The 12,553-nt window shown below is 46.0% G+C and overlaps 1 protein-coding gene across 2 annotated transcripts; it reads right to left on the bottom strand.

Moving 5' to 3' along the window:
* Positions 1 to 750: 750 nt before the first annotated feature.
* LOC119884177 (FH1/FH2 domain-containing protein 1-like) lies at positions 751 to 12,326 on the bottom strand. 2 transcript variants are annotated; one of them, XM_038694635.1, is made up of 5 exons: positions 11,989 to 12,326; positions 11,627 to 11,668; positions 9,097 to 9,416; positions 4,739 to 4,845; positions 751 to 970 (listed from the first exon to the last, which is right to left on the bottom strand). In XM_038694635.1, exons 3-5 carry the CDS (start codon positions 9,259 to 9,261, stop codon positions 766 to 768), a joined length of 477 nt encoding a protein of 158 aa, XP_038550563.1. In that variant the 5' UTR covers positions 9,262 to 9,416; positions 11,627 to 11,668; positions 11,989 to 12,326; the 3' UTR covers positions 751 to 765. The 2 variants fall into 2 exon arrangements, with proteins under 2 accessions (XP_038550563.1, XP_038550564.1); XM_038694636.1 differs by lacking the exon at positions 11,627 to 11,668.
* Positions 12,327 to 12,553: the final 227 nt, after the last annotated feature.

Here is a 12,553-nt window from a genome sequence, read left to right as displayed (position 1 = left end):
CACATCACCAGATCATCATACACACTGGGACTTCAGAGACTTCGCTGTGAATCGGGTGAATTTACAAGAAGTTTAGATTTTTTGTGACTTTAATTTCAGGGAATTGCTGAGTTTTGTTCTTCACTTTCATCTCAGATTATTCATAAAAACAGCTTGCAAATGTTTTACGAGGAAGGAAATACGCTCAGATCAGAGCTCAGCGACCTCAGTAATGATGTGCTATTACTGACAGTGATTCTGTTTGTTACAACTCAGTCCACAGCTTCTGTTCATCTCCTACAGGGGTCAGTGTCCAGGAAACCACAACTCCCAGACTGCATTTCACCTACATGGCAGACAAAGACAGAGCAGGAGGCCTTCTGTCTCGAGATCTGCAGGGTCAACTTTACAAGGCTCGCTGCAGGTCCGCTGGAACTCTGCTAGCACTTCATAGGCTAAAGCTGTGGTTCCCAAAGGGCCCTCTCGCTAAAGCTGAGGGGCCGCAAGATCAAAAACTACTCTGTTACAGAAAAAAAGGTGACTTTCTCCCATGGTTTGCCTTTTTTTCTTGCAAATTACAGCAAATTTTCACCTCTAAAAGATATCGTTTGGACGTCGCCTCATTTTCAGGCGTCTGAAGAGAAACACCGTGACGGCTTCTGGGTCAGACGGAGCCGATTCACACCTGCAGTGATCGCAACACGTTCTGCTGGCTTTGTTCTGCGTGCGCTGAATAAAAAGGCAGACTGAGAGTTTGAGCAGCAGAGTCAGAGAGAGGAAATCCTCTCAGCTGACTGAGGAACACGTCACTGTGGTGAAGCTTCTCCTGACCGCGAGTTTCCCCTGAGTCATCACTCCTCTGCTGCAGGAGAGGACGGAGGGAGCCGTGGAAAGAAAGAGTAAGAGGACAGGGAGGAGGTAATTACCCAGGACGGAGTGCACTCGGACCGAGAGCTGAGTCCTCAGGATCAGGAGGGGCTTCTTCCCTTTTCTGTGGAAGCAGAGAGAGAGTTAGAGCTGTTCAGACAAACATTTATTTATTTCTCTTCACAGTGACACCGGAAGCTGAGCGGTACAACAGTCACTGAACCCTCTGGACTTCCTGCTGGACTCCAACATCAGACAAACCCTGTCGCTGCATCTGAAGGCCGATTGTTTGGTCTCAGTATGATGATGATTTATTACACAGTTAACAGAGATAACATTTTTGTTTGAATCCTGCCACAACAGATCCACGCAGTGCTTTAAAACAATAAACAGAATATTACAGGAAACAGTGTGGCGGGGAACGGGAGGGGCGGGGTGCGACCTCCGGGCTGAAACATGAGGCCTATCAGGAAGTTCCAAAAACTGCAGATCCTTGAACAGAGTCTGGCTCCAATCCCGAGCCAGTCCCCCCCCAAACCCTGTGTTCAGATGCCCGACCTAACAGCAGAAATAACCATCTTTACAGTCCGGGACAAAACACGCTCTCATCTCTGCAGCTAAATGCATGACCGTGACATGTGGGCGCCCTCTCAGGTGGCGTGCTGGTAGGTAGTTCGGCAGCCAGGCTTCATTCGGCCTCAGCGGCCCTGGATTAGCCAGTCACCCTAACCCTAACCCGGGGCCACGGGAGCAGGAACCCTCACTTCCTGTGGCTGAGACAGAACGCACCATTTAATGTTGGAAAACTTCCCTGGGGGGTGAATACCTGAGAGGGAGAACAGGGGTGAGGTAGTGACTGTCCTCTCAGCTGCTTCACAGTGTAATTAGTGAGCAGGGTGATTACGAGTGGATTCTGCTGCTTGTGTTAGAATGTCTGATACATCAATGACAGGACGTCCACTTCCTGTGGCCGTCCACTTCCTGTGGCCGTCCACTTCCTGTGGCCGTCCACTTCCTGTGGCCGACCCCTCCCACCCCCAACACAAACTGTTTCAGACGCTCCCCTGCGGTCAACTACTATTTTAATGCACATGAAAATACTTTTAAATATTCTGTCAACTTCAGATTTTTAGAAAACTTTATAGGTTTGCGTTTGTCACCGTTGTGCAGCTAGTCGCCAAAACAAATCTCGTGTACGTGTAAAAACAACTTCGATCAGATTCAGATGCGAGACGGTTACTGTGGCAGCGTGTTAGCAGCTTTGACAGACCGATCTGAAGAATCATCTCTGACTCACCGCTGACTAAAACCAAGCGGGAAGCTTCCGGTCTGAGACGCGAAGCCAACGCGGAAGCTCCTTAAAGCTGCGTCCTCTCCAGCAGCCAGCAGGGGGCGACTCCACCGGCTGCAGAAAGAAATGTTTCTACTTCTCTGCTGATTTATTCCCTCAGTAAACACTTTCCTGATGAGTTTATGGTCTCAGTCGCTAGTTTCAAGTCTTCTTCAACACAGCATGATGTTCATTTAGTAAATTATGGTCCTGTTTAGAGGAACAGAGACCAGGAAGCAGGGGGGGCTTTAGGCCGGGGCTACTGTGTACATTTAACCAGCGCCACTGAAAAAGCTTATCAGGAGTCGGCTGTTCACTTTCTCTGGTGAGCACATAGATAAAATGATCAGCTCTATTAAAATGACAGTTAACGTAAATTACAGATACGCCTAGCTAAGCAAGCTAGCTAGCTAGCTCCACACACGGCCGTTAGCTGGGTTTTTAGTAGATAGAGTGAGGGCTGAATAGTCGACGATGATGATAAGAGTTTCACAGCGACCTCACAACATCTCTGCAGCATGGACGCACATATCCGAGTTTCCTGTTAGAAGGACTCAACGTTCTCTTCAGGGAGAGACGAGTGTAGCTGCTCTGAGCTGATCCCAGAACAGCTCAGCTTCCATATAAACCTACAGACTGTGGCCTGCTGGGATCAGAGTACGGAAAGAACGACAGCACGGAGGTATGGAAAGAATGAGAGACAGACAGGAGGAGGGGTATAAAGAGAAAGTAAGGGAAACCAGAGTTTGTTTGTTTGTTTAAGGCTAAAAAAAGAACAATTATGAGATTTGTTTTTAGGCTTTGTGGCGCGCACACACACACACACACACACACACACACACACTGATGTGCATGAGTCCTTCTGCAGCAGCATGATCGTCTAACAAGCTGCATTCAAGCCAAATGTAGGTTTGAATGTGCTGCATGGATCTGGATGTGGAGAGGACTGACTGGAGAGTCCAGGGCAGGACAGACAGACGGACCAATCACGTCCTCTCACACAGACCTGCATCCATGTTTTGTCCATCTTTCCCACTGATGCCTCTCTGTGAGCAGGCTTTAGTCAGAGCAGCTCAGCCTGAAGTCCACATCCCAGAGGAGTCCTGTTCTCCAGATGCAAATATAGCAGAGAGCGAGCGAGAACCATTTCTGCCATAATCTGAATAAACGCGCTGCTTCAGTTTCAGACGAGCAGGACAGGAGGTTGCTCTGAAGCTTCTTGGGATCTGATTTATTGCCAAGTTGTTTTTATTCGCACGGAGGAATTTGTTTTGGCGACCAGCTGCTCAACAACAGCAAAAATAAACCTACAAAGACTTCTAAAAGAATGAAGTTGACAGAATATACACAAGTATTTACATGTGCAATAACAGAATCAGGTCTGAACAGGTGTCAGTGGGGGGTCCCGGTCTTGTTGAAGAGGCTGCAGACAGGAAGAACTGTTCCCGGGGCATGAGCCTTCTGTCCCGATGGACCGCAGGGGGGAGTCTGAAACAGTTTGTGTCCAGGGTGGGAGGGGTTGGCCACACAGGCCCGTCCACGCTACTCTGTTTTAGTTTAAAAACGAAGACGTTCTCCGTCCACAGCAGCGTTTTAGCTGCGCATCACAGCTGATCTCCGTCTGTACTAAAACGACTGAGAACGCACATCTAGTGGCCGTTCAGGTACACTGGGCATGTGTGTAAACATGAAGCAGATTGTTTATTCCGTAGTTACAGAAAATCTGGAGAAAGAATAAAAAATAACAACGAAGAACCTGATCTTATTTGCATGGACCAATAACGAGCCGTAACACGGGGAGGTAAAAGCGGCGGGAGACAGACTGGGAGTCGTCGCAAAGTAAATACGGCGACACTCAGTGTTTTAGTGTTATTTACACAGTACAGAGTATTTTGATAAAAAGACCAAGTCAAAATCTCACCAGCATCGTGTTTCTGCCCGTCTTCACTAAAACGCTACACAGAGTTTTAAAAACGAAACACGGGGTCGGCAGCGTTTCCAAACTTCCCTGTTTTAAGTCTCTTTTTCTGCGTGAATAACGCTGCAGTCTGAACTCGTCCCTGGCAGACAGGAGTTCTGGAGAATCTCCTAACTTGTAAATACTGCAGATCATTTGTTTTGTACGTGTTGACGTCTCGGAGACGAACCTCCTTGGTCACATGTCGTACACAAAAGTACTGTCCAGCTGCTGTCTGTGGACATGTTGCTTCTGTCTGTGTGGATACTAACCTGGCTAGTTGGAAACAACGGCAGGCTGAGCGGGTTAACTGGAACGCACCACAAGATGCCAAGAAAGAAATCCAGAGGGTCAGTAGGAGCAGGGGTGGGGACAAAGGAACGAGCCAACCAGTTAAACCAGTTTTTCCAACACAGGACTAACCCTCCTCCACCTCCTCAAGAGGCCGCACCTCGGCACATACCTCCCTGTGATAGCACAGGACCACCGAACAGAACAAACAGTCCCTCCCTGTCCCTGCTGCTACAATCAATACATCTCATCTTAACACCATGACGGGTGAGGCGGAGCGAACAGAGACAGAGGACAGGTGAAGGCGTTCTTACGTCACGTCTTCATAGAAGCCCTCCAGCTCGTCCCTCTGCTCGGCCAGAGACGAGTCCAGGTCCAGGTAGTTCCCATGAGGAGACAACTGAAGGGTGCACTCCTCCAGCTGAGGGGGACAGACAGAGACAGAGAGACAGGTTAAAATTCAACTTTGTGCGTTAGTGTCTTCTATAAGCCTGCAGCAGTGAACCGGTCATCGTCTGACTCAGTGAAATAAAACCACCGACAACAATGCAAGAACATAAAGATGACTAAATGAGTTATTCTTAGAGCTCCGCACTGCTGATTACTGCACCACCCTGTGACTCAAAACACTTCAACATGTAAAGAAATGACTGGATGTAAAGTAAAGGAACAAAACACACAAACAGGTTCTATGAGTTTAGATCAGAAGTGAACATTTAGGAGACTCATTACATACATTTTGTCGCACATGATCTTGAGTTGTGTTAGTCAAACACAGCCACTGTGCACCCGTGTGCGTCATTCATACTGGTGGGAACATCTACAGCAGCGGGAGTCGAGGTGCGAGCCACCTCACCTCACTCCGTCTCTGCGCTGTGGCCGCGGCTTCATCCTGCTGTCACGCCACTTCATTTATCTCACAGCAGACTGATACTCATTATCTATCAGAGACAACGCCCTGCCCGAGGCGATTTAAAAGCCGTCCATCACAGATTCCACAGCCCAAAACCCAAACAGAATCACGTCAGCGACGAAGAAAAGCAGCACATCGTCCTGCTGAGAAGATGCAACCAAACACCCGTGACTCAAAATGACGAACGGAATAAATATCACACTAATAATCAATCGACTGATGGTTGCTGCTCTGTTTATATGATGATCCTAATATTTTTATCCTTCATCACTTTGTTTACGTGGATCAGTTCTGATGAGGCTACGGCACTGAGGACGGTGGTTACAGCTGATGATCTGCAGAGGAATCAATAACTGGTAAAGTCTTGTGATTTTTTTAAATCACCTTTTCTTATACTGCTTTTCAGGACAGACGTCCTGCTGTTTGTCCTGCAGGTCGTCTGTCTGTCTTTCATTCACGTTCTGATGAACTGGAACACGCCCGCCTCGTGGACGTTCTTCAGTAACTCCACCTGATCTAATCTCTGCACTCTGGTCTTGAACCCTGCTCTGCAGCAGACACCACGGCAGTAAACACAGGCCGTGTTGTGAAAGTGGAGTTCAGGTCAGAACACTTTCTGTCTATTTATATCCGGGCAGGCCGGGCGTCTCGTAGCTGCGTACAGTGAGTCATGTTCAGGTATGAAGCTGGAATCAAGGGCAGAAAACTATTAAGTCTGATTCTGACCTGCTGAACACGCTGCAGACTCTGAACCTGCAGAGCCACATTCTTCTGCAGCAGCAACACGACACGAACACAGATCCTCATCTATTCTCTGTACGCTCAGACCGCGGGGCCTCACATCACATCAGTATTTAAAGTCATGCGAGACCTTTGAGTGGAGGGCATCTGGAGCTTTCTCTGGAAGATTTCAACAGAGAGCTCCAAAGTTGCTGTGTCTGCAGCCTAAATCCTGCCAAGCACTGAAGTCAGCAGTGAATCAGATATTCCTGATTTAACTTCAGTGATGCAAGAGGAAGATATTTCACCACACTGAACATACTTGTGACAAGCGAAAGTACAAATATGTACTGGTATCAAAATGAACGTCAAGTACCAAGAGTAAAATGACTCCTTATGCAGAATGGCCCATTTGAGAATCTATATACCGGAGGACTGAAACAGTCTCAGTTCGCACCCTTTCATCCCTAAAACTTGCTATCCTGAGAGCATCAGTTCATACTGACCGCATGGCAGAATGCAGAACTCTGCGAGGACCCAGCGGTCGCAACTGTAAGAGTTTGTTCAGTTTTATTAATTCATTTCTAATAAAACTGAACTGAGGTCAAGTGAGCAAACAGATGTTTTGGTGGTGAGAATGGCGGTCAATGATACGACTGGTTACAAGTCACGAAGAAGACAAAGGACAAGATTCACAACCGCCATGTTCAACTGGAGACAACACTACCCTGTGAAAATTCACACACACACACACACACACACACACACACTACACAACTAAGTACAAAGTACACGAACATGAAGTATATACAGAAATATATTTTCCAGCCTTCATGCTAAGCTACACTAAACTGGTCCTGGACCCACACAGGTGAAACTCTGAAGGCAGAACAAGAGGATTTACAAAACCAGTTTCTGGCAAGTTACCGTGTCGCCTGCTTATTTCAGTGGACAAGCTGCTAGAAGTCAATATTTTAGGTCTACACTTAGAAATCTGAGCTTTAGCTGATTTTACATTTTTATAACAGGTAACTGGATCTGAGCTGTCAGTCCAGACTCAGGCAAGTGAACTACCACATGTTCAAACTTTGTGAAAACAAAATGACTCAGAAGCCAAGTGCAAATATCCACTGAAGTCTTGATTCTTAATCTTTCAGTAGAGGCTAGCAGTTTCCCCCTGCTTCCAGTCTTTGTGCTAAGCTAGGCTAAACATCTCTCCGTCCTAGAGAAGCCAACAATGAGTGTGTAAAATTTAAAACATCATCAAGCCGTTTTCCTGCTGCGTTCACATGCGCGGAAGGAAAAGCCTGTTCAGTTCTTATCAACGCACTCTGTTAGTATTACATCCGTCCATCCAGCTTATCTCCTGTTTACAGGTCCCACCCTCTTCCTCCACAATCACTGGCCTGCAGGAGGAGGAGGAGGAGGAATCCTGTAATGTTTGGTTTCACGTTGGAGAACACAAATGTGCGTATCGGTCAGATCACCTCACTCCGTCTCGGCTTGCAGGTCAAGCCCAAGGGCATGATGGGAACAATTAGGGGGTCACAGTGGAGGAATGTAATCTAGTGGGACTGGCGTTCTCTGGTCTTTATCTGATCCTTATCGGATCCTGGAGATTCCACTGGGGCGCCGAACGCCTCGCAGCAGGCCGGAGTCTCCCGTGTAGCTCGACGCGATGGTCGTAAAGCTCTGAGCGGAGACACGGGTCATGAGTAAAAGGTCACGCAGGTTGCAGCAGGCTCGGGCTGAAGCTGCAGAATGAACTGAAGACAGCAGCCTCTGGGACGGCTGAGGAATGAGTGCTAGAAAGGAAAACTGGCTGATCTCTAACTGTGGTGAGACTTCATGCAGAGTAAGTCTGTGAAGCAACAAGCTGCACTCACTTCCTGTTTGGAAGACTGCACACAGAACGGGACAAAAAAAAACAAAAAAAACAGCCATCTTACAGGAAACTGGGCCACAGAGGTGATCCTCCTTTTTCCAGGCAGATTCATTAAACTCACATTTCTAACTTTGGACGCGGTGACGTCACTCTGATGAGGCAGAGCTGTGAGCCTGGCAGAGTTCAGGTCAAACCATGTGAGAAAGTAAGAACTTTAACTTCCCCCTCCAGCAGCTTCAGAGCAACACGAGGCTTCATGGTGAGGCGTGTTTGTGTCACCTGGTGAAGGTGTTCTCTCTCTGCGAGCTCTGCGTTTGGTCTCCACCGGCTCCTGAGGGAAACATCTTGCTGCTCCACCACGTTCACCAGCTGAGTCTGTTTGAGTGCAAACCAGAAGAGGAAAGCTGCAGCCGGACAGATAACCAGCGAGTTCGGAGAAGACGAGAAGCTGCAGCTTTTCTAGCAGAGCCTCCAACACGCTGTCACTTTGTTTTACTCTTCATAAGGCAGGCGTGCAGCTGACAGCACAGAGTCCACAGTCCCGCTGCTCAGTTGTGAAGCGTCCAGAGTCCCCACAGTCCAAAACTAAATGTGAAGCAGCAGCCTTCAGTTTCTCTGCACCTCCATGTGACAGATGATGCACATATCTGATGCTTTAATGTTAAACCCTGTTCATGTTGGAGTCCTGACATAAATCGACTAGAGACCAAGTGAAGAGCAGTGATCCCTGAGTGGACTTCCCCAGAAAAAGAAAGAAATAAGACATGCTGAAGAGATCTGATCATTTAAAAATGGTGTTTTTAATGAGTATCAGCAGCTACTTGCTCACAACTGATCAATCAACCAAAGTGGATCTGATAAAGTCGGCAACAAGTAGCACCTGGTGGTGGTGCTGGGGGTAATAACTGCTTGTATTAACTACATCTGTTGCAGAAATAAAAGCTGAATGCACCCCAAACCTTTTAAAAAGACTTTCTCCACATGGACAAATTAATTCGCCTGATTTTTAAACAGAGTTTGGCGTCTCACCCTGAGCTTCAGGTCAAACTATGATCCCATTTTAACATGATCTACATGTGAGTTAGTCCCGGTTCGTTTCACCCCGCGGACCGGAGCCTGTCCCGGCAGGTAGCCCAGGTAAGGTAGTGACCCACCTTGAGAGGCGCCTCCAGCAGCTTGTGTATCCCGGCGATCTGCTCACTGAGCGGCAGGTTCTCCTCCACGCTCACCGTCGGAGGTCTCCGAGGTTCGGGAAAGTTTGTGCAGATAAACGGATCCAAGTCCTCCAGGTACTGGACCCGGCAAACGATGGACGCCATGGCCGTTTGACCGCAACCCGACTGCGGCTGAAGGTGCGCGTGGGACTCGGTGCGGACTCACTGGAGCAGCTTTTCAAATGAAGCGAACCCGGTCCTCGCTGCGCGTCCACCGGTGAAGCTGCTGCGGACACACACACACCTACATCCGGTGTCACCTTCAAAATAAAGGCAGTTGGGGGGTTTTGCGGCAAGTTAATGACAGAATATAATAAAAACATTAACACTTTCAGTCTACTCAGGATGATGGTCTTTATAACATCTGTGCAGTAAACCGTAGGAATACATGTCCACTACCACGTGACCTCCAGTTAATGATGATGATGATGAAAACCACCAACCTTTTGACTGTTACTTCATTTGTATTCCTCCATTATTTGTAAATTAACTGGTTTATGTTTTATTTACTAATAATGTAAATGTATGTGATGCTTAATTTATATCTGCTGTAATTTTATACAGACTTGTATTATGTTTCTTTCGCTGCACACCACTAAGTGTACCTACAGGATTGCTGTAAAGCACTTTGTTTCCTGTATTGAATGCCATACAAACACAGCTATTATTATTATCAGTAGTACTAGCAGTATATGCACGAGCAATGGGGGATTTGTTTTTCAGATTTGGGGCCTGGACTGAAACCGTAAAATAAACTCAATCAGAACAGAGCACAGGACATCAGACAGCTGGGCATTCAGATGGTTCCCTGTTAGTTTAACCACAAACAGGGTCGATCCTGACACTGACGTTTTATGGTTTTCTACAATCTGAGAAGAGACTAAATTTTACTATTAAAAACGTACACGTGATGGCTATTTAATGTGCTGATTCCAGGCACAATATAATGAATAAAAAACTGTATCCTGGCAGTGTGCACACATGGTTTTAAACAACATGTAGACATTCATGTTGGGAAATAAAATGTATAGAAAAGATAACTGAATATTTAACCAGGACCTAGTTTTTGGGTTCAATTATCGATCAATAAAGACAAAAAACAGAAGTTCATAAAATTTACATTAAATGCTTTTACATTTCAAGAACGAGCTGATCTGACCTGCACCAGCTGCTGTGTTACTGGCATGATCACCTTTCAGTCTCTCCTGTTGTTCAGGGAGATCTGATACCGCTGCAAATTATTTTAATCCATTTTATTTATATAGCACATTTTATGAAAAACAAAGGTTTACAAAATGCTGGACAAGAAATAACACATATAAAACACATAAAACAACATAAGACCACACAGTTCTCATGCTGGGTTAAAAGCCAGGGAACACAAGTGAGCTTTAAAACGGGAATTAAAACATTCGAGGGAAGCTGTGGAGGGAGCTGCTGGAAAAGCGCGGTCGCCACCCGGGTTTTTAACCTGTTTTTTGGAGCGACGAGCCGAAGTTGATCAGTAGACCTAAGTCACCGTTAGGGGGTGTATACTTGTAAGAGGTGTGAGATGTAGCGAGGTGCCAACCCATTCAGTGATTTAAAAACAAACAATAGGATCTTAAAGTGTATTCTAAAATGGAGCGGGAGCCAGTGTAGCGAGGCCAGGACTGGTGAGATGTGTTCATGCTTGCGAGTTCCAGCTAAAAGACGAGCGGCTGAGTTTTGTACAAACTGTAAGCATGAGAGATAGGTTTGGTTAACGCCGATGTAAAGTGCATTACAGTAGTCCAGACGGGTTGAGATAAAAGCATGAATCACATGTTCAAAGCACTAACGAGATAAAACAGGTTTGATTTTAGATTTAGGATTTAACAATATTATTTATCTGTTTATCAAGTTTAAAACCATTGTCTATTTTGACACCCAGATTTGTCAGGATGGGTTTCGCATCTTGCCCAGGTCAACAGGAAGGATATCACCGGCCGACTGGGTCCAAACACAATGACCTCAGTTTTATCTTCATTAAGATTTAAAAAGTTGGAAGCCATCCAGGCCTTAATATCTTTCAAACACTCTAGGAGAGGTGTGAGGGAGTTGTTTTCACCTCTTTTGAGGGGCAGATATATTTGAGAGTCGTCCGCATAGAAGTGGTACAAGATGCCATGTTTTCTAATTATGTTTCCTTGGGGGAGGAGATACAGGGAAAAGAGAGGTGGTCCAAGTATTGAGCCCTGTGGAACACCACAAAGAAGGGGGACAGTAGATGAACCAAAGTCCCCAAGCTTTACTGAAAAGCATCTCCCAGATAAATAGGATTTAAACCACTGATACCAACACATTGCTCTAGACGAGAGATAAGAACCACATGGTCAACTGTATCAAATACAGCAGTGAGGTCTAAAAGCACTAGTATGGCAGAATTACCAGAGTCTGTGGTTAATTAGAGATCATTAAATAATCATAAAAATATCAAGCCTGAGTTTACCTGCATGTAATGAATGCAGCCAATCATAAAGCCAATCAAGTCCTGAAAGGTGCAACACAGAAAATCACACAGTCAGTCTGTAAACATTCACCAATATACTGTAGATATGGTGCATTTATTAAAAGGTGAACATACAGCTTTATTTTACTTCCCATGCTCCCTGTTGTAGATCATGTAGATAGTGTTTACTTATTTATACTTAACACTCGCTTTTATACTTTATATCTCCCTGTGTGGGATCAGTAAAGTTTAAAATAAATGACATGTTGTGGCTTTTAAAATACACAGTGAACAATGAATATCTATCCAGACAAAATACCACGAGGGAACCATTAATAAACATTCTGACTAAAATGTTATACCTTTATTTTGAAGGAATCTCTGGTTTGGTGAACTTGCTGGTGGACGGCCCACTAGTGATGTCATTCAAGTACAGCATGGTAATCCATTGAGCAACAGCAGTATGACATCATGACTAGAGTGCTTTGTGTCATCCAATAACAACACATCGTCCAGTGTTGTGGTGGAGCAGCGTCCTCTGGTGGCCGAAGCTCTGCAGTGCAAAGATCCACCGAGAAGGAGGTAAGGAAGGAAAGGAGGGGGTAAGGAAGGAAAAGAGGAGGTAAGGAAGGAAAGGAGAGGGTAAGGAAGGAAAGGAGGGGTAAGGAAGGAAAGAAGGAGGTAAGGAAGGAAAAGAGGAGGTAAGGAAGGAAAGGAGAGGGTAAGGAAGGAAAGGAGGGGTAAGGAATGAAAGAAGGAGGTAAGGAAGGAAAAGAGAGGGTAAAGAAGGAAAAGTGGAGGTAAGGAAGGAAAGGAGAGGGTAAGGAAGGAAAGGAGGGGATAAGGAAGGAAAGAAGGAGGTAAGGAAGGAAAAGAGAGGGTAAAGAAGGAAAAGAGGAAGGAAGGAAGGAAAGGAGAGGGTAAGGA

The sequence above is a fragment of the Micropterus salmoides genome, unplaced genomic scaffold (assembly GCF_014851395.1).
Source record: "Micropterus salmoides isolate LMB-PRFRI ecotype aquatic unplaced genomic scaffold, ASM1485139v1 Ms_hic_scaffold_3252, whole genome shotgun sequence".
NCBI lineage: Eukaryota > Metazoa > Chordata > Actinopteri > Centrarchiformes > Centrarchidae > Micropterus > Micropterus salmoides.
The sequence above is the reverse complement of the archived record's forward strand: the minus strand, read 5'-3'. Positions and strand labels throughout refer to the sequence as shown.

Coding starts and splice junctions, on each gene's coding strand:
- LOC119884177 (XM_038694635.1), bottom strand. CDS start 9,261: ATGGCGTCCATCGTTTGCCGGGTCCAGTACCTGGAGGACTTGGATCCG. Junction 4,846..9,096: donor TGCTGGAGGCGCCTCTCAAG/GTGGGTCACTAC, acceptor TGTCCCCCTCAG/CTGGAGGAGTGCACCCTTCA. Junction 971..4,738: donor GGCTTCTATGAAGACGTGAC/GTAAGAACGCCT, acceptor CTGCTTCCACAG/AAAAGGGAAGAAGCCCCTCC.